The following is a 20,951-nucleotide window of genomic DNA, read 5'->3' as shown; positions in this document are numbered from 1 at the left end:
AATTTCACCCGGTGCTGTCTAAATCCACCTTTTTAGACTGCCACACTCAAGGCTCCATGGCTTAATGGTAATTACAATGGCTTCCACCCTTACATACCAGGGTTCAAATCCTGCTGGCCTTCCAATTCATCCCAAAGGTGGGGTTGAGGTCAGGACTTAACTGTGCAAGCCAGTTATGTTCTTCCACACAATTCTCAACAAAGCATTTCTGTATGGACCTTGCTTTGTGCACGGGGGCATTGTCATGCTAAAACAGAAAGGGCCTTCCCTAAACTGGTGTCACAAAGCTGTAAGCACAGAATTGTCTAGAATGTAATTGTATGCTGTAGCGTTAAGATTTCCCTAGCCTGAACCATGAAAAACAGCCCCAGACCATTATTCCTCCTCCACAAAACTTTACAGTTGGCACTATGCATTCTGGCAGGTAACATTCTCCTGGCATCTGCCAAACCCAGATTTGTTCGTCGGACTACCAGATAGTGAAGTGTGATTCATCACTCCAGAGAACGCATTTCCGCTGCTCCAGAGTCAAATGGCGGCGAGCTTTACACCACTCCAGCCGACACTTGGCATTACGCATGGTGATCTTAGGCTTGTGTGTGGCTGCTCGGCCATGGAAACCCATTTCATGAAGCTCCCGATGAACAGTTCTTGTGCTGACGTTGCTTCCAGAGGCAGTTTTGAACTCAGTAGTGAGTGTTGCAACCGAGGACAGACAATTTTTACGTGTTTCAGCACGTTCTGTCCCGTTCTGTGAGCTTGTGTGGCCTACCACTTTGCGGCTGAGCCGTTGTTGCTCCTAGACGTTTCCACTTCACAATATCAGCACTTTCAGTTGACCGGGGCAGCTCTAGCAGGGCAGAAGTTTGACGAACTGACTTGCTGGAAAGGTGGCATCCTATGACAGTGCCCCATTGAAAGTAACTGAGCTCTTCAGTACAGGCCGGGGGAGAGAGGGAGGGAGAGAGGGGGTAGCCACGTGTAAGGGCCATCGTGAGAGAGAGACCAAGGTGCAGCGGAGTTAGTGTTCATCATAAAAGGTTTTAATGATCAACGAACACTATACAAAAGAAACCAAAAAACGACTAGCAACAGTTCTGTTAGGAACACACTAAACAGAAAACAATTACCCACAAAGCCCAAAGGAAAAACATGCTCCTTATGTGTGACTCCCAATCAGCAACAACGAGCTTCAGCTGTGCCTGATTGGGAGCCACACACGGCCCAAAACAAAGAAATACAAAAACATAGAGAAAGGAACATAGAACGCCCACCCAATGTAACACCCTGGCCTAACCAAAATAAAGAACAAAAACCCCTCTCTATGGCCAGGGCGTTACACCACGCTACTATAACTTAAAACTACTAGGAATTGAAGGCAATTTCCACCTAAATGTGGCTTCTAGCAAGATATCTAAAATATGTGAATGTTGTCAATAATGACATTTGGTGATGGTATTAGTGGGTTGATTTGAATACATATGAAAAAATGATTTAATACTGGATAGATGTTTTTTACTGACTGTAACTTGTCTTAATGGATACCAGAACTTCCTGGAAAAAAGTGCCGATGTTGTTGAGAGGACTATCCTGCTCTGCTTTGTACCCCCAGGGGAGAACAAGGTGTCTTTGGATGCAGCGGTGAAGTTTGTCAAGCTGCTGTTTCGATATGAGCAGTGGGACATGTTCTGTATCCTCTCTGACACACTGCAGCACACCCTACTGCCTGTAAGTCACAACACACCTCTACTGGGACTGGTTTCATACAATTATGTCGTATCAGTTTCATACACAGTTGACTAACTAAGCCATACGTGTTCAGGATCCAGATCTATGAGATCAGCATAGATCAGTTAAAACATTTGGGTCAGAAGAATCATTGTGTCCAGATAAATATGGTCCTACTGTAGCAACTACTGTAATGCTTGTGGAGTGAGAATTCCTAGATTCCAGTTATAATACACAGTTATAATGCACGACTTGTGCGTGTGCGGACAGAGAATGGAGGGGAGGTCTTTCAGGAAGTCAGAGCTGGAGCTGAGGTTGCTGGACTCCATGGAGCGCCTAATGTCTACACAGAAGATCAGACTCAACACCAAGGACGACACTGTGTCTGGTACTGTAGCTGTCGATACTTCTGTCAACTAGCTGTACAACTATTGAAATGGCATATAACAAAAGAGTGCTGGACAGTGATTTAAGATGTTGTTGTGGTGTCTCCACAGAGAAGGACAGGCATCTGGGAGTGGTTATGAGTGAGGAGTTTGTTGGTCTGGTGCAGGCCTTATACAGCTGTGTCTGTGGTTCAGCTCAGGTTAGACAATGCTCTGTAGAATCCTATAGTATCTATCTATTCCATATTGAATCAGTGACTGCTTACTGAATACCTATGTGTATCCTTCATCTGTCAGGACGTGCAACCTGACGGAGACCTGGTGATGGACATAGTGCTGTACCTTTGGTCTAAATGTAAGATCATTTTCCAGAGAGCCCAGGTTCGACACTGGGACCCTATACACTTCCTGGGCAAGATGGAGAACCTGGACAAGGTACAGTAGCTCTACACCAGGTATTCCCAAACTTGGATATGTACAAGCAATGCCGTCTGGGGTACGCCAAATAAAAAAGTGATTCACGTTTTAAAAAAAAAAAAAAAAAAAAAAAAACATTTTCAAGCAATACGTTTATATTTTCCAACAGGGCTATACATTTGGGGGAGATTTTTTTCTCACCTGAGTAGCCTCGTTTCACTGCCAAAAATAAAATTAAACCATCTAGTGTTGAGCGAAATAACAGCACAATGTCAAATACAGGTAGCCTAGTCAAATAATTAACATCCAATCACATTAACCGTTACTCTCTCGTGGGAATTCCACTATGTAGCCAAATGTAGCTGCTGCTCATTCCGTTTGCTTGAAAATGTATAAATTGTTTAAAAAATGTAGAGTCACATACCAGCTCTAGTAGTGCTGATACTACCAGCGGTACTACACTTGCACCTGTTGACAACACAAGTTGTTCTGCTTCCACGAGCACATCCAATGCTAGCATCAGTCATTTTACATTTGTTGTTAGCTCAGCTAGCATGGACACTGACAGTTGTGAATCTGATGTAGCCGAAGAGCTACTGCCCCCTTACCCGGGAAAGCACCGAACAACAGACAGGGACGTTGGACCATCGACGAGGCGCAAATATGATGAGAACTACATTGATTTGGGGTTCACTTATATTGGCAGTTGTGCCTTTCCTCAGCCACAGTGTGTTATAAAGTACTTTCTCACAACTCGATGAAACCTTCACTCTTGCACAGACATTTAGAAACAAAACATGCCAATTTGAAGAATAAGCCACATGTTTTGAGCGAGAATTAAGATGACTTTAGAGTAGTAAGACATGTATAAAAGCAACAGATGCCATTAATAAGAAGGGACTAGAAGCGTCTTATATGGTGAGCTACCGAGTGGCTAGGACAGGCAAGCCGCATACTATTGTGGAGGACTTCATTCTTCCTGCTGCTGTGGATATGGCTGGGACAATGCTGGGTGAAAAGGCAATAAAAACTATACAGACAATGTCTTCATCAAACAACACTGTTTCACGACGCATCAGTGACATGGCAGGAGATGTTTTGAAACAATTATTGCTTCGCATACAAGCCAGTGAATTCTATGTGTTACAGCTGGATAAATCAACAGACGTGGCGGACCTGGCATAGCTCCTGGTATATGTCCATTACGTTTATGGGGGTCAGTTAAGGAAGACATCCTCTTCTGCAAACCACTGGAAACCAGGACAACAGGAGAGGATATTTTTTAAGTACTGGACAGCTTTGTGACATCAAATGGACTTTAGTGGTCAAGATGTGTTGGTATCTGTACTGATGGCACAAAAGCCATGACAGGGAGACATAGTGGAGTGTTAACGCACGTGCAAGCAGTTGCTCCCAACGCCACTTGGGTACAATGCAGCATCCACTGAGAGGCTCTTGCTGCCAAAGGAATGGCTGACAGCTTGAAAGATGTTTTGGACACTACAGTGAAAATGGTTAACTTTGTTAAAGCAAGGCCTCTGAACTCTCGTGTATTTTCTGCACTATGCAATGATGTGGGCAGCGACCATGTAATGCTTTTATAACATACTGAAGTGCGCTGGTTATCAAGGGGCAAAGTATTGACAAGTTTTCTTTACTGACCATCGTTTTCACTTGTCTGACCGCTTGCATGATGACGAGTTTCTCACACGACTGGTCTATCTGGGTGATGTTTTTTCTCGCCTGAATATTCTGAATCTAGGATTACAGGGACTCTGCAACTATATTCAATGTGCGGGAGAAAATGATTAAGAAGTTGGAGCACTTCTCTGTCTACATTAACAAGGACAACACACAGGTCTTTCCGTCATTATGATTTTTTGTGTGCAAATGAACTCAAGCTTACGGACAATGTCAAATGTGATATAGCGAAACACCTGAGTGAGTTGGGTGCGGAATTACACAGGTACTTTTCCGAAACGGATGACACAAACAACTGGATTCGTTATCCATTTCATGCCCTGACACCAGTCCACTTACCAATATCTGAACAAGAGAACCTCATCGAAATTGCAACTAGCGGCTCTGAAAATTGAATTTAATCAGAAGCCACTGCCATATTTATGGATTGGGCTGTGCTCAGAGTATCCTGCCTTGGCAAATCGCGCTGTTAAGACACTGATGCCTTTTGCAACCACGTACCTATGTGAGAGTGGATTCTCGGCCCTCACTAGCATGAAAACTAAATAGAGGCACCGACTGTGTGAAAAATGATTTAAGACTGAGACTCTCTCCAATACAACCCAACATTTCAGAGTTATGTGCATCCTTTCCAGAACACTCTTCTCATTAAGCTGTGGTGAGTTATTCACAATTTTCAATGAACAAATATAGTTTTATATGTAAGATGGCTAAATAAAGAGCAAAATTATTGATCATTATTATATGTGCCCTGGTCCTATAAGAGGTCTTTTTCACTTCCCATGAGCCGGGTTGTGACAAACTCACACTCATTCTAATGTTTAATAAATGTATCGTATAGTGTATGTGTGGCAGCCTTACAATGATGGCAAAAAACAACATTTGAGAGTGCGCTGACCCTGGTGCTAGAGGGTGTACGCCGCTGGAGTTTGAATGTTTGAAGGGGTACGGGACTATAAAAAAGTTTGGGAACCACTGCTCTACACAAATCAATCTCTGCAAATATGTATTGTACATGATAGCTACTTATTTCATGTGTTATACACTCTCTCTCTCTCTCTTTCTGTGTAGTGGGTGTGGACCCTGTCTGTGCTCAGTGAGGTGGCTCATGTGTGTGAGCTGGCTGACTCGGATCCCATGGTGTTAGCTGAGATGACCATCAGGCTGGCCATGGTGCTGGAGAGCACTGCTGACTCCACTGTCCATTCAGGCAGGAAGACAGGTAGTTAACTGTTACTACCACCACTACCACACTGAGGCTCACACTGATACCCTATTTCAGAACCCTTGACTTTTTCCACATTTTGTTATGTTACAGTCTTATTATAAAATTGATTAAATAAAAAAACATCCTCAGCAATCTATACACAATACCCCATAATGACAATTATGGGGTAGTGTGTAGATTGATGAGGGGAAAAAAACAATTTCATCCATTTTAGAATGAGGCTGTAATGTAACAAAATGTGGAAAAGGTCAAGGAGTCTGAAGACTTTCTGAAGGCACTGTATGATCAAAAGAAGTGCACTATATTGAAATAATTGTCTTATTCCAGATTTTCCCTGACTCTTCTCCAATGTCAGTGTACTTAGGTCCATTGATCTGCAGTGATGTATTTTTCCCATGTTGTCCCACAGCATCAAGCGAAGACGACAGCGTGGAGTCGACACCCACAGAGAAAAACACAGACACTTTGTCAATGTTCAAGAAGTCGACAGCGGAGCAGCTGCAGTCAGTGTGGAACGTGGTAGAGAGAGGTCTGGAGGGAGTGATCAGAGGCTGGACCAGACTACTGCCCTGTGATGGATCAGCCATCTCTGACATGGTCTTCATGCAGGTAAGACCTCACCTTAACACCTAATGTTATCTCCTCTCCTGTACAGCAAAAAAAGTACATACTTACAGAGTCTTAAAAAGTCTTAAATTAATTCATCTGATTTAAAGGCCTTAAGTCTTAAAATGTTCAATTTTTAAAGGTCTTACAAAATGCGACGGAGATGACTACAGTGTATTACCATTATACTGTGCCGCTGCTTAATTGTTGCCACCACGGCAACAAAAGACAAACAATTGATCATCAAATAATACGCAAGGCAAACTTTCAAGATGTTAGAGAGCTATCCACATGTGCACCTCTGTGTGCACGTCATGTGCGTGTGTGAGTCGGGCCGTTGCCAGAGGAGATAGAGGAGAGAGCGAGAGAGCTGGGACGATAAACCAAAACGACACCGATCATTGCCCTCCTCTTACTGAAACAATTTTGGTTATGGGGGGTGGCTTATGGTAGAGAAATTGACATTCAATTCACTGACAACAGCTGTAGTGGACATTCTTGCAGTCAACATGCTAATTGCAAGCTCCTTCAACTTGAGACATCTGTGACATTGTGTGACAAAACTGCATATTTTAGAGTGGCCTTTTATTGTCCCCAGCACAAGGTGCACCTGTGTAATGATGGATGCTGTTTAATCAGCTTCTTGATATGCCACACCTGTCAGGTAGATGGATTATATTGGCAAGAATAAATGCTCACTAACAGGGATGTAAATAGAGTTTTGCACAGAACTTGAGAAAAATAAGCTTTTTGTGCGTATGGATAATTTCTGGGATGTTTTATTTCAGCTCATGAAACATGGGATCAACACTTTACATGTTGCGTTTATATTTTTGTTAAGTATACACTACCAGTCAAAGTTTTAGAACGCCTACTCATTCAAGGGTTTTTCTTTATTTGATTAAGACATCAAAACTATGAAATAACACATATGGGATCATGTGGTAACCAAAAAGTGTTAATATTTGAGATTTTTCAAATAGCCACCCTTTGCCTTGATGACAGCTTTACACACTCTTGGCATTCTCTCAACCAGCTCAACCAAGTTGTATCTTCATGTCTGTAACTTCGCTCTCACTCCACTGTAAGCCCTCAGCTCTTCACCCTTGACCTCCCATTGACCAAGGCCTCCTGCCAAACCGACAGCAAGTTACTCCAGGAGTAGACATGTTTATGGTGTCGTGACGTTGTTACCATTAATGCGATGGCGGCTATTCATCGAATAATTACATACCACGCTCAATTATTAAGCGATTAAATTAATCATAACAATTAATTAAGCAGTAATCTAGGGCACCACGGGAAAAGTTTATTTAACGAGTTACCGGGTCCGGAATTAACTAAAAAATATCTGAATATCTCGATATACTATCCGTCATCCATTAATCATTTGCTCCTATTTCAGTCTCATTCTGAACGTTGTAATGTCCTATAAATCTGCACAAACCCAAGTCTCCATGATGAATCAGCTTACACAAATTGGCTTGATTATTTATTTACTAACTAATGAAAGAATCACACAGAAATCCATAAACAATAGATTATACGTTGATTACTAACAATGTAATGAAAACCCCCTAGTGGACAAACCCGATATGACGGCTGGGTACACAATGAAAAGGGGTTTGGAAAGAAAGTGGAAGGAGAGACAAAGGAATTCAACAATCGTACAGACAGTTGAATAATACCCTCATCGTAAGTGTGGATATTTAGCACCCTAACAACCGCTCATTCGGATTTAGAAGCGCAATGTACATATACTGCTAAAAAAAATTAAGGGAACACTTAAACAACACAATGTAACTCCAAGTCAATCACACTTCTGTGAAATCAAACTGTACACTTAGGAAGCAACACTGATTGACAATACATTTCACATGCTGTTGTGCAAATGGAGTAGACAACAGGTGGAAATTATAGGCAATTAGCAAGACACCCCCAATAAAGGAGTGGTTCTGCAGGTGGTGACCACAGACTACTTCTCAGTTCCTATGCTTCCTGGCTGATGTTTTGGTCACTTTTGAATGCTGGCGGTGCTTTCACTCTAGTGGTAGCATGAGACGGAGTCTACAACCCACACAAGTGGCTCAGGTAGTGCAGCTCATCCAGGATGGCACATCAATGCGAGCTGTGGCAAGAAGGTTTGCTGTGTCTGTCAGCGTAGTGTCCAGAGCATGGAGGCGCTACCAGGAGACAGGCCAGTACATCAGGAGACGTGGAGGAGGCCGTAGGAGGGCAACAACCCAGCAGCAGGACCGCTACCTCTGCCTTTGTGCAAGGAGGAGCAGGAGAAGCACTGCCAGAGCCCTGAAAAATGACCTCCAGCAGGCCACAAATGTGCATGTGTCTGCTCAAACGGTCAGAAACAGACTCCATGAGGGTGGTATGAGGGCCCGACGTCCACAGGTGGGGGTTGTGCTTACAGCCCAACACCGTGCAGGACGTTAGGCATTTGCCAGATGTTTACGAATCCCTTTGGCCCAGCAGTCTAGGGGGGATGGATACAAGACCCGTGACATAAATCATGCAAATTATAATCGTGACAAGTAACAGTGAGAACCAAAAACCACAGACAACTGAATCTACCGTCAAACTCAAAAGGTTTATTTTAAACACACGGTAAAGGGGTGTGAGAAAAGGGGCTGAGCTGGACCCAAGCAAAGAAACAATAAGCCAAAAATACCCCTAAGCTAGACTAGCCTATTTCCACAACAGCTAGCTAACTAACCAAAAATACAGTGGGTGGTCCGCCCAGTTCTAACTAGGGTACTTAGACAAAGTATTCCTACGGGTAATGTATGCCCATGGGCGACTTGTCTTGGTACCCCCTTTTCCCACCAAACAAACAAACAACACTCACAGGATTACCGGATAAATGTGACATGTAGTTGCAAAAACAAAAGAGATCAATATAGAGAGAGGGACACAGGGAGATAGAGATTGGACACAAGAGCGATTGAGGGAATGGACACAAAGATTGATCACAGAGTGAGAATGAGCTAGAGAGAGAGTAACTGACTGGGGTTTTTAAACCAAGGGAAAGGGACTGTGATTGGGTGAGGGAAGAGGAGCAGGTGACTTCTGTTTGGGGACTGATTGATGACTGATTGGGGAGTGATGATTGTCACCTGTGAGGAGGAGAAGGAGAGAAAAGAAATACAAATACAGGATACACACTACCTGTATCCGTAACACTCCCACCCTTAAAAGAGCAACCCTCGGGGGGATTGCGACCAAAAGTATGTACAGAGTATATACAAAAGTCTGTACAATGAATACTCACAAGATCAAAGTCAATCTTCCGAAACATACAAAAATTATTACACACGAGACAAAGCATCTGCAAACACATTATCAGAACCCTTTTTGTGTCTCAAAATGTTTGGAAATCAGCAATCAAGTTAAAGATAAAGAATTATCAAAAACAGTTTTGCATTGTACCGGCTGTATTATTGCCAGAGTTTCTGATCAAGAACTCGTATACACATGAGCATGAAATAACCCCGGGAATCAACCGAACATCACTCAGATGCCCAAAAACTATCATATTAAAAAAAAAAATGGGTGAATCTTCCCATTGAGAGAGACATTTCAATCTGGTCCGGAGAGCACCGGCACACACAAGGTCAGCTGGGAGCCTGTTCAATGCTTAGTAACACCATGTTAACAGCATAAGGGTAATTCCAGTAGACCATGCCTAGCACTAACAGACCAGAGCCCTTTCCTAAACAGTCTTCACAGCACGAAGGTAGCTAACGCCGCAGCACTAAGGTAGCTAACGCCGCAGCACTAAGGTAGCTAACGCCGCAGCACTAAGGTAGCTAACGCCGCAGCACTAAGGTAGCTAACGCCGCAGCACTAAGGTAGCTAACGCCGCAGCACTAAGGTAGCTAACGCCGCAGCACTAAGGTAGCTAACGCCGCAGCACTAAGGTAGCTAACGCCGCAACACTAAGGTAGCTAACACCGCAGCACTAAGGTAGCTAACACCGCATGAAGAGCTTAGACAGGAAATTTGTACCTTGATCAGTTTGTACCACCTTAGGTAACCCGAATGTCGTGAAGAACTTAATTAAGGCTTTACTCACTACCGGAGCTGTAATCCTTCTCAGAGGAATGGCTTCGGGGTATCTTGTTGCCATACACAGAATTGTTAACAGAAACTGGTTAGCCGATTTTGTCTTCGGTAACGGTCCAACACAATCAACCACCACATGTTCAAATGGTTCACCTATGACAGGTATAGGACAAAGAGGAGCGGGAGGAATAACCTGATTTGGTTTTCCTGTTATCTGACATGTGTGGCATGTCCGACAGAACTGAGCCACATCTTGTTTTAAACCTGGCCAAAAGAAATGTTGAAGGATCCGATCATAAGTCTTTGTGATTCCTAAATGACCAGACCACTGGTGATCATGAGCAAGGGATAACACATTTTGACGAAAGGCTGTAGGAATCACTATTTGGTAAACAGCATTCCAATCTCCATCCGCGTCACCATGGGATGTCCATTTACGCATGAGGAGATTACCATCAAGAAAGTAAGCCACGTTCTTCTTCTTTACCTCTTCCATTGAGACAACACTAGAAAAACATTTAGCAAGCTTGTTATCAACCTTTTGGTTAACAACAAAAGGTTGACAACAAGCACAGTAGGAACGAAGGTTAGCCTCGCTGTCTCTGCCTCCAGTTCCATTTGGCGCATTTTGAAATCCATCTGCCGCTGTTCTCTTTCTGCCTCAATTTTACAAATTTCCAACTCTAACTGCCGCTCTTCTCGTTCTTTTTCAAGTTTACACATTTCTAACTGGAGATGTTCTCGCCTAATTTGGGCCCTCTCTCCCGCTTCCAGTTGAAACTGTATAGAACGGACATCCCTTCTAGCATCACCAGTTGACATTGGGGAGAGCGGATCAAAACGGGGCAATGTGGCTGGAGCTTTAGCCTCGCCCTCGGTCTCAGACACCGACGGGCTTACAGGAGCAGCAACATCCCCTACAGGGGTAATAGGTTCAGGCAGCGGTAACACAAGCACCTGCTCTTCTAACAATACATTTAACACTAGTTTCTTAACCTCCGCCTTAACTAAATTGTGCGAAATAGACAACGAATAATGGTCAGCCAAGGTCATTAAATCAACTCTTCGACATTTGTCAAAAAGCTCCCACGAAGGGTTATCCAAAAAGGATTGTAACTCAAAAGTAGCCATCTTGAACTACTACCAAACACAAGAGCCAACAAATAGCAAACACCGAACTAACCACACAATAACTTGCATGGGTGTCAGTAATGACAGATCCCGGATGAGCTCCCACTTATGTTACGAATCCCTTTGGCCCAGCAGTCTAGGGGGGATGGATACGAGACCCGTAACATAAATCATGCAAATTATAATCGTGACAAGTAACAGTGAGAACCAAAAACCACAGACAACTGAATCTACCGTCAAACTCAAAAGGTTTATTTTAAACACACGGTAAAGGGGTGTGAGAAAAGGGGCTGAGCTGGACCCAAGCAAAGAAACAATAAGCCAAAAATACCCCTAAGCTAGACTAGCCTATTTCCACAACAGCTAGCTAACTAACCAAAAATACAGTGGGTGGTCCGCCCAGTTCTAACTAGGGTACTTAGACAAAGTATTCCTACGGGTAATGTATGCCCATGGGCGACTTGTCTTGGTACCCCCTTTTCCCACCAAACAAACAAACAACACTCACAGGATTACCGGACAAATGTGACATGTAGTTGCAAAAACAAAATAGATCAATATAGAGAGAGGGACACAGGGAGATAGCGATTGGACACAAGAGCGATTGAGAGACTGAACACAAAGATTGATCACAGAGTGAGAATGAGCTAGAGAGAGAGTAACTGACTGGGGTTTTTAAACCAAGGGAAAGGGACTGTGATTGGGTGAGGGAAGAGGAGCAGGTGACTTCTGTTTGGGGACTGATTGATGACTGATTGGGGAGTGATGATTGTCACCTGTGAGGAGGAGAAGGAGAGAAAAGAAATACAAATACAGGATACACACTACCTGTATCCGTAACACCAGAGAACACCAAGATTGGCAAATTCGCCACTGGTGCCCTGTGCTCTTCACAGATGAAAGCAGGTTCACACTGAGCATATGTGACAGACGTGACAGAGTCTGGAGACGCCGTGGAGAACGTTCTGCTGCCTGCAACATCCTCCAGCATGACCGGTTTGGCGGTGGGTCAGTCATGGTGTGGGGTGGCATTTCTTTGGGGGGCCGCACAGCCCTCCATGTGCTCGCCAGAGGTAGCCTGACTGCCATTAGGTACCGAGATGAGATCCTCAGACCCCTTGTGAGACCATATGCTGGTGCGGTTGGCCCTGAGTTCCTCCTAATGCAAGACAATGCTAGACCTCATGTGGCTGGAGTGTGTCAGCAGTTCCTGAGAGGAAGGCATTGATGCTATGGACTGGCCCGCCCGTTCCCCAGACCTGAATCCAATTGAGCACATCTGTGACATCATGTCTCGCTCCATCCACCAACGCCACGTTGCACCACAGACTGTCCAGGAGTTGGCGGCTGCTTTAGTCCAGGTCTGGGAGGAGATCCCTCAGGAGACCATCCGCCACCTCATCAGGAGCATGCCCAGGCGTTGTAGGGAGGTCATACAGGCACGTGGAGGCCACACACACTACTGAGCCTAATTTTGACTTGTTTTAAGGACATTACATCAAAGTTGGATCAGCCTGTAATGTGGTTTTCCACTTTAATTTTGAGTGTGACTCCAAATCCAGACCTCCATGGGTTGATAAATTGGATTTCCATTGATTCTTTTTTGTGTGATTTTGTTGTCAGCACATTCAACTATGTAAAGAAAAAAGTATTTAATAAGATTATTTCATTCATTCAGATCTAGGATGTGTTATTTTAGTGTTCCCTTTATTTTTTTGAGCAGTGTATTTACGCTTGTATGTCTTCGTCGTCTCGCTCTGTTGAAATCGCCCCATCAGTCTGTGACGAATAGTTTGACAGAAAGTCTCTAGTTGTGCAAGTCTCTGGACCATGTCCTTAGTAGTTGTAGTAGGTTTTCCTTTGTTCTGGAAGTCTCTTTTAGAATGGATACATCAGACGTACCAATGGTCGTTTGATCGGGCAATGTTCTTCCCCTCTCATCTTCGTTAGAGTGGATCCTCAAAGGTACACACGCTGTGGTCCTCGGTCGAGTTTACTAGACTAAAGTACTTAAACAGCTGCAGACTGAATGTTCCGATGTAGTCTTTATCTTCTTAACTCAAGAGATTGAGGGTCTTACCATTTTCTGGTCTGGTAGAGTCTAACCATTTTACACACCAGTAGCAACCCTGTAAAGTAGAGGTCGACCGATTAATCGGAATGGCCGATTAATTAGGGCCCGATTTCAAGTTTTCATAACAATCGGAAATCGGTATTTTTGGACGCCGATTTGGCCGATTTTTTTTATTATTATAATATTTTTTTTAGACCTTTATTTAACTAGGCAAGTCAGTTAAGAACACATTCTTATATTCAATGACGGCCTAGGAACGGTGGGTTAACCTCTAGGGTAGTGGGACAGCCAGTGAAAAATCAGAGCGCCAGATTTAAAACCACAAAATGTCATAATTCAAAGTTCTCAAACATAGGACTATTTTACACCATTTTATAGATACACTTCTTGTGTTAGGAGAGTACATCGACACAATAACCACACAGCCATTTTCTAAGCAACTAGCATGCATCACAAATACCCAAAACACAGCTAAATGCAGCACTAACCTTTGACGATCTTCATCAGATGACACTCCTAGGACATCATGTTAGACAATACATGCATTTGTTCGATAAAGTTCATATTTATATATAAAAATAGCATTTTACATCGGCGCGTGACGTTCAGAAAATATTTTCCCTCAAATACTGCCGGTGAATCAGCGCCACAATTTACAAAAATACTTGTCATAAACATTGATACAAAATTAAACTGTCATTCAAAGAATTATAGATGAACATCTCCTTTATGCAAACGCTATGAAAGATTTCAAAAAAGCTTCATGAGGAAAGCACTCTTTGCAATAATCTGAGTTCTGAGCTCAGAAAAATACACTAGGCTATACAGATAGCCGCCATCTTCGAGTCATCTAAAATCATACATTGCATTAGAAATATTCCCTTACCTTTGATCATCTTCATCAGAAGGCACTTCAAGGAATCCCAGGTCCCCAACAAATGTTTTGTTCGATAAAGTCCATAATTTATGTCCAAATAACTCCTTGTTGTTCGTGCGTCCAGTAAGCTACTCCAAGTGTAGAAAGCGCTCGGACGATGTCGCAACGAAAAGTAAAAAAAAGTTGTATTTACGTTCGTTCAAACATGTCAAACGTTGTAAAACATCAATCTTTAGGGCCTTCAGAAAGTGAAGATTCAATAATATTTCAACCGGACGGTTCCTGTGTCTTGATAAAGGTTTTGGAACGGGAGGATCCTCCCTCGTGAACGTGCCCCAAGAAGTGATGTCACCCCCTGCCTCAACAACTTCCCCTCCTTGTCATTCGGGCTCTGTTCATCGTAGACGCTTCAAACAACTTTGTAAAGACTGTCGACATCTAGTGGAAGCCGTAGGAAGTGCACAATTATTACTACGTCACCGTGTATTCAATAGGAAACGACTTGAAGAGAGCCCATGCACCCAGATTTCCACTTCCTGGTAGAATTTCTCTCAGGTTTTTGCTTGCCATATGAGTTCTGTTATACTCACAGACACCATTCAAACGGTTTTAGAAACTTCAGAGTGTTTTCTATCCAAATCTACTAATAATATGCATATCCTAGCTTAATCCAGTTTAATATGGGAACATATTTTTTCTGAAATTGTCAATACTGCCCCCTAGCCCCAACAGGTTAAGAAGGCAGATTAGCGCTTTATTATGGACAGACTTCTCCCCTTCCTGGCTACTGTTGTTTCAATATGTTTTGACGATGACAGTTTACAATCCAGGGTTACTGTAAATAAGGGCCTAGACAGATGCCTAGGGGAATTCCTGATTCTACCTGGATTTTGTTGGAGAGGCTTCCATTAAAGAACATCTCAAGGATGATCAATGGAAACAGGATGCACCTGAGCTCAATTTCGAGTCTCATAGCAAAGGGTCTGAATACTTTTGTAAAGAAGGTATTTCTGTTTTTTACTTTTAATAAATTAGCAAAAATGTATAAAAACCTGTTTTCGCTTTGTCATTATGGGGTATTGTGCATAGATTGATGAGGGCAAAAAAATATTTGATCAGTTTTAGAATAAGGCTGTAATGTAACACAATGTGGAAAAAGTCAAGGGGTCTGAATACTTTCCGAATGCACTGTATATACAGAAAAAATATTTATGGCTGACACTGACATGGAGTGCTCCATGTTCCAGCTGGTAGCAGACCTCAACCTGGATGCAGGGAAATGTCCGGCAGGAATCCTGCCTTAGAGTATGGTTGTATCTATCTCCACCAGGCTCCTAGAAATCAGATGACAAATCTATTTAGTCAATTGAAGTCATGCCAGCCACAGGTTTTTTACAGGAGTGTTTTCATATCTTTTTTTTTCAGCACTTCACTTACACCTCAGTCAACTAACTGTGGTCTAAATTGAACAAAAACTTTCACACAGTTCATTCAGAAATCACCCATGTCTGTATTATTGAATAAACTTCCGAAGTTACACGCTTGCAATTCTGCATGACAGAGAATAATATCATTTGTGGATCTATTTCTATCTAACCTTGTGAATAAACTCCAAGAACAAGTTGCAATTTAGCTAGCTAGCTAGCTTGCTAATGGCATTTATCAACATTATCAGATGGTTAACTAGCAAATATTCATTTTTTTCCCCTTTCACATCTAAAGCTGACTGATGATGCTAGCCAGTTGATAGTAAAGCTAGGATGAATGTCAGAGGCGAGCTAGCTAGCTGGCTTTGGGAGTATCTCCCTACTGGAGGTAGAGGTGAATGAGCTTTGTGGTGAGGTGACAGTTCTGAGGCAGGATAAGGAGGAGCTGAGAGAGAAACTGGCAACGGTCGAGAGCATCATGAGGCGAGAGGTAGCTGACATCAGGCAGGAGCCACAAAGGGAGTTGTCAGCAGTCATATAATTTCTACAACACAGAGGTCAGTAACCAGACCCAGTACAACTCCTCCCACACCAGCACTTTACCCTCATCAGATGGGTCTGACCAGACCTCTCTAAGATCCTCACATCCCAGCCCCAGATCACCAGCGCCAGCGCAGCCATGCTGGGATCCTCAGGAGAAAGGAAGACAACGAAAGGCCAACTGTGGTCCCCATCCCACTCCATCCAAAGAACATCACTCCAGACACCACAGCTCACAACAGCAGCACCCAGGCAAATCACCCTATGGTCTTCATTTTATGTGAGTCCAATGGGAAATCTTTTAGAGAGAAACTGCAATTCCCTGTCATGTCAGTCAGAAAGCTATGGTGCCAAAGTGCCTTAAAGTCTGTCAAGCAACACATTATATGGTACCAAACATATGATTCACACGGGTACAAAGTATTTTGATGACAATGAGAGAACATATAGCTCCTGCAATTCAGCAAGTTGCAGCCAGAGCTGCTGAGAGATTTCATAACACCAAAATAACTGATACCAAAGACAAATTGTCTATAAATGGATAAAGTTCAGCACTGTTGCTACTCTCCCTAGAAGTGGCCGTCCTGCAAAGATGACTGCAAGAACACAGCGCAGAATGCTCAATGATGTTAAGAAGAAACCTAGAGTGTCAGCTAAAGACTTACAGAAATCTCTGGAACATGCTAGCATCTCCATTGACGAATAAACAATACGTAAAACAATAGAATGGTGTTCATGGGAGGACACCACGGAAGAAGCCACTGCTGTCCTAAAAAACATTGCTGCATGTCTGAAGTTCGCTAAAGAGTACCTGGATGTTCCACAGCGCTACTGGCAAAATATTCTGTGGACAGATAAAACTAAAGTTCAGATGTTTGGAAGGAACACACAACACTGTGTGGAGAAAAAAAGCCCAGCACACCAACATCAAAACCTCATCCTAACTGTAAAGTATGGTGAAGGGAGCATCATGGTTTGGGGCTGCTTTGCTGCCTCAGGTCCTGGACAGCTTGCTATCACCGTAAAATGAATTCCCAAGTTTATCAAGACATTTTGCAGGAGAATATAGGCTATCTGTCCGCCAATTGAAGCTCAACAGAAGGTGGGTGATGCAGCAGGACAACAACCCAAAACACAGAAGTAAATCAACAACAGAATGGCTTCAACAGAAGAAAATACGCCTTCTGGAGTGGCCCAGTCAGAGTCCTGACCTGAACCCGATTTGAGATGATGTGGCATGACCTCGAGAGCAGTTCACACCAGACATCTCACGAATATTGCTGTACAGTTTTGTAAAGAGGAATGGTCCAAAATTCCTCCTGACAATTGTGCAGGTCTGATCCGTAACTACAGAAAATGTTTGGTTAAGGTTATTGATGCCAATGGAGGATCAACCAGTTATTAACTCCAAGGGTTCACATATACTTTTTCCACCTTGCACTGTGAATGTTTACACAGTGTGTTCAATAAAGACATGAAAATGTAGAATTGTGACCTAGATGAAGATCAGATCAAATGTTATGACCAATTTATGCAGAAATCCAGGTATTTCCAAAGGGTTCACATAATTTTTCTTGCCACTGTAATTTAGCTCCCGACGAACAGTTCTTGTGCTGACGTTTCTTCCAAAGGCAGTTTGGAACTTGGTAGTGAGTGTTGTAACCAAGGACAGATGATTTTTACATGCTTCAGCACTCAGCAGTCCCGTTCTGTGAGCTTGTGTGGCCTACCACTTCGTAGCTGAGCCGTTGTTGCTCCTAGACGTTTCCACTTCACAATAACAGCACTTACAGTTGACCAGGGAAGCTTTAGCGGGACAGAAATTTGACAAACTGACTTGTCGGAAAGGTGGCATCTTATCCCCGAGTGGTGCAGCGGTCTAAGGCACTGCATCTCAGTGTTAGAGGCGTCACTACAGACACCCTGGTTTGTATCCAGGCTGTATCACAACCGGCTGTGATCGGGAGTCCCATAGGGTGGCGCACAATTGGCCCAGCGTCGTTCGGGTTTGGCCGGTGTAGGCCGTCATTGTAAATAAGAATTTGTTCTTAAATTCTTAAATTAAAAAATGACGGTGCCATGTTGAAAGTCACTGAGCTCTTCAGTAAGGCCATTCTACTGGCAATGCTTGTCTGTGGAGATTGCATGACTGTTCACTCGATTTTATACACCTGTCAGCAACAGGTGTGGCTGAAATAGCTGAATCCACTAATTTGAAGGGGTGTCCACATACTTTTGTGTATATAAAATGTATTTGCCTTACCCTTACCCTCATCCCTCTCAGTTTTTCAATTCATCATCTATCCATGGGGATTTGGCCGTTTTAACAGTCAGTTTCTTTATGGGTTCATGCCTGTCAGTAACCGGAAGAAGCAATTTCATTAATGTTTCAAGTGCAGCTTCAGGATATTCTACAGCAGACCAACAAGTATTTTTCACATTTTCAATACAGGAATCATTGCAATACCTCTAACATCTCTGGAGAGACCTGAAAATAGCTGTGCAGTGACGCTCCCCATCCAACCTGACAGAGCTTGAGAGGATCTGCAGAGAGGAATGGGAGAAACGTCTTAAATACTTGTCTGCCAAGCTTGTAGCGTCATACCCAAGAACACTCGAGCATGTAATCGCTGCCAAAGGTGCTTCAACAAAGTACTGAGTAAAAGGTCTGAATACTTATGTAAATCTGATACCTCAATTTATAATGCATTTTCAAAAAAATATGAAATATCTGTGAAATAACACATGGAATCATGTAGTAACCAAAAAAAGTGTTAAACAAATCAAAATATATTTTATATTCTTCAAATAGCTGTCCTTTGCCTTGATATAAATATTTTTTTACGTTCAAACGACTCTCCTGTAAGGTCGTGACTTGCGACATACGCCTAGTTTACTGAATCGGGTCACATATGCTGAGCACTTGTTGGCTGCTTTTCCTTCACTCTGCTGTCAAACTCATCCCAAACCATCTCAATTGGGTCGAGGTTGGGTGATTGTGGAGGCCAGGTCATCTGATGCAGTACTCCATCACTCTCTTTCTTGGTCAAATAGCCCTTACACAGCCTGGAGGTGTGTTGGGTCATTGTCCAGTTGAAAAACAAATGATAGTCCCACTAATCGCAAACCAGATGGGATGGCGTATCGCTGCAGAATGTTGTAGTAGCCATGCTGGTTAAGTGTGCCTTGAATTCTAAATCAATTCTAAAATCACAGACAGTGTCAACCAGCAAAGCACAGCCACACCATCACACCACCTCCTCCATGCTTCACGGTGGGAACCACACATGCGGAGATCATCCGTTCACCTACTTTGCGTCTCACAAAGACACTAATGAACTTATCCTCTGCAGCAGAGGTAACTCTGGGTCTTCCTTTCCTGTGGCGGTCCTCTTGAGAGCCAGTTTCATCATAGTTCTTGATGGTTTTTGCGACTGCACTCTAAGAAATGTTCAAAGTTCTTTACATTTTCCAGATTGACTGACCTTCATGTCTTAATGTAATGATGGACTGGCATTTCTCTACTTATTTGAGCTGTTCTTGCCATAATATGGACTCTGTCTTTTTCCAATTAGGGCTATCTTCTGTATACCACCCCTACCTTGTCACAACACAACACAACTGATTGGCTCAAACGCATTAAGGAGGACAGAAATTCCACTAATTAACTTTTAACAAGGCACAGTTGTTAATTGAAATGCATTCCAGGTTACTACCTCATGAAGGTGGTTGAGAGAATGCCAAGAGTTTGCAAAGATGTATTTTGAAGAATCTAAAATATATTTTGTTTTGTTTAATAGTTTTTTGGTTGCTAAATGATTCCATATGTGTTATTTCATAGATTTGATGTATTCACTATTATTCTACAATGTAGAAAATAGTAAAAATAAAGAAAAACCCTTGAATGAGTAGGTGTGCCAAACTTTTTACTGGTACTGTATATATATATATATATTTTCTGTAAAACATTTTTTTTTTTTTTACTGTTGTAGGATGGCCAAAATTTGGGTGACTAAATCAATGGAGGCCAGAGAAAAAAAGTGGTCAAAAATAAGGAAGATGGAACAGCTTTGACGTCAGCTAGGCTGGGTTGTGTGCGAGAATGAAGGCTACCTGACAGGCTCACTTTCCCATTGAACTTGTCATCTTTCTTCTCGAATCTGCAGGACATAAAATAATATTGAAGTAAGATAGATATCGATTTTCAGACATGACATGTAGTGTTTTCATATTTTAGTAAACACTGAGTATACAAAACATTAAAGACACCTGCTATTTCCATGACAGAGACTGACCAGGTGAAAGCTATGATCCCTTATTGATGCCACTTGTTAAATCCACTTCAATCAGTGTAGATGAAGGGTAGGAGACAGGTTAAAGGATTTTTCAGCATTGACCATTGTGACATGGATTGTGTATGCCATTCAGAGGGTGAATGAGCAAGACAAAATATTTACAGTAAGTGCCCTTTGAACGGGGTATGGTAGTAGGTGCCAGGCACACTGGTTTGAGTCAAGAACAGCAATGCTGCTGGGTTTTTTCACGCTCAACAGTTTCCTGTGTGCATTAAGAATGGTCCACCACCCAAAGGACATCCAGCCAACTTGACACAACTATGGGAAGCATTGGAGTCAACTTGGGCCAGCATCTCTGTGGAATGCTTTCGACACCTTGTAGAGTCCATTCCCCCGACGAATTGAGGCGGTTCTGAGGGCAATAGGGGGAAAGGGGGGCGTCGCAACTTAATATTAGGAACATA

At 42.8% G+C, this 20,951-nt stretch overlaps 1 protein-coding gene across 1 annotated transcript in view; it reads left to right on the top strand.

The window, feature by feature from the left end:
* The window catches only part of LOC115153783 (cilia- and flagella-associated protein 54-like), a 62,721-nt gene that overhangs the window by 12,055 nt on the left and 29,715 nt on the right, over positions 1-20,951 (top strand). Inside the window, exons 10-15 of the mRNA XM_029699358.1 lie at positions 1,613-1,728; positions 1,999-2,116; positions 2,226-2,314; positions 2,412-2,549; positions 5,304-5,454; positions 5,870-6,069. Of these exons, the coding sequence (XP_029555218.1) occupies positions 1,613-1,728; positions 1,999-2,116; positions 2,226-2,314; positions 2,412-2,549; positions 5,304-5,454; positions 5,870-6,069 (812 nt within the window). The remainder of the gene's footprint in view (positions 1-1,612; positions 1,729-1,998; positions 2,117-2,225; positions 2,315-2,411; positions 2,550-5,303; positions 5,455-5,869; positions 6,070-20,951) is intronic.

The sequence above is a fragment of the Salmo trutta genome, chromosome 19, assembly GCF_901001165.1.
Source record: "Salmo trutta chromosome 19, fSalTru1.1, whole genome shotgun sequence".
Taxonomy (NCBI): Eukaryota; Metazoa; Chordata; class Actinopteri; order Salmoniformes; family Salmonidae; genus Salmo; species Salmo trutta.
Note: the sequence above shows the minus strand (reverse complement) of the source record. Positions and strands in the feature narration are given on the sequence as shown.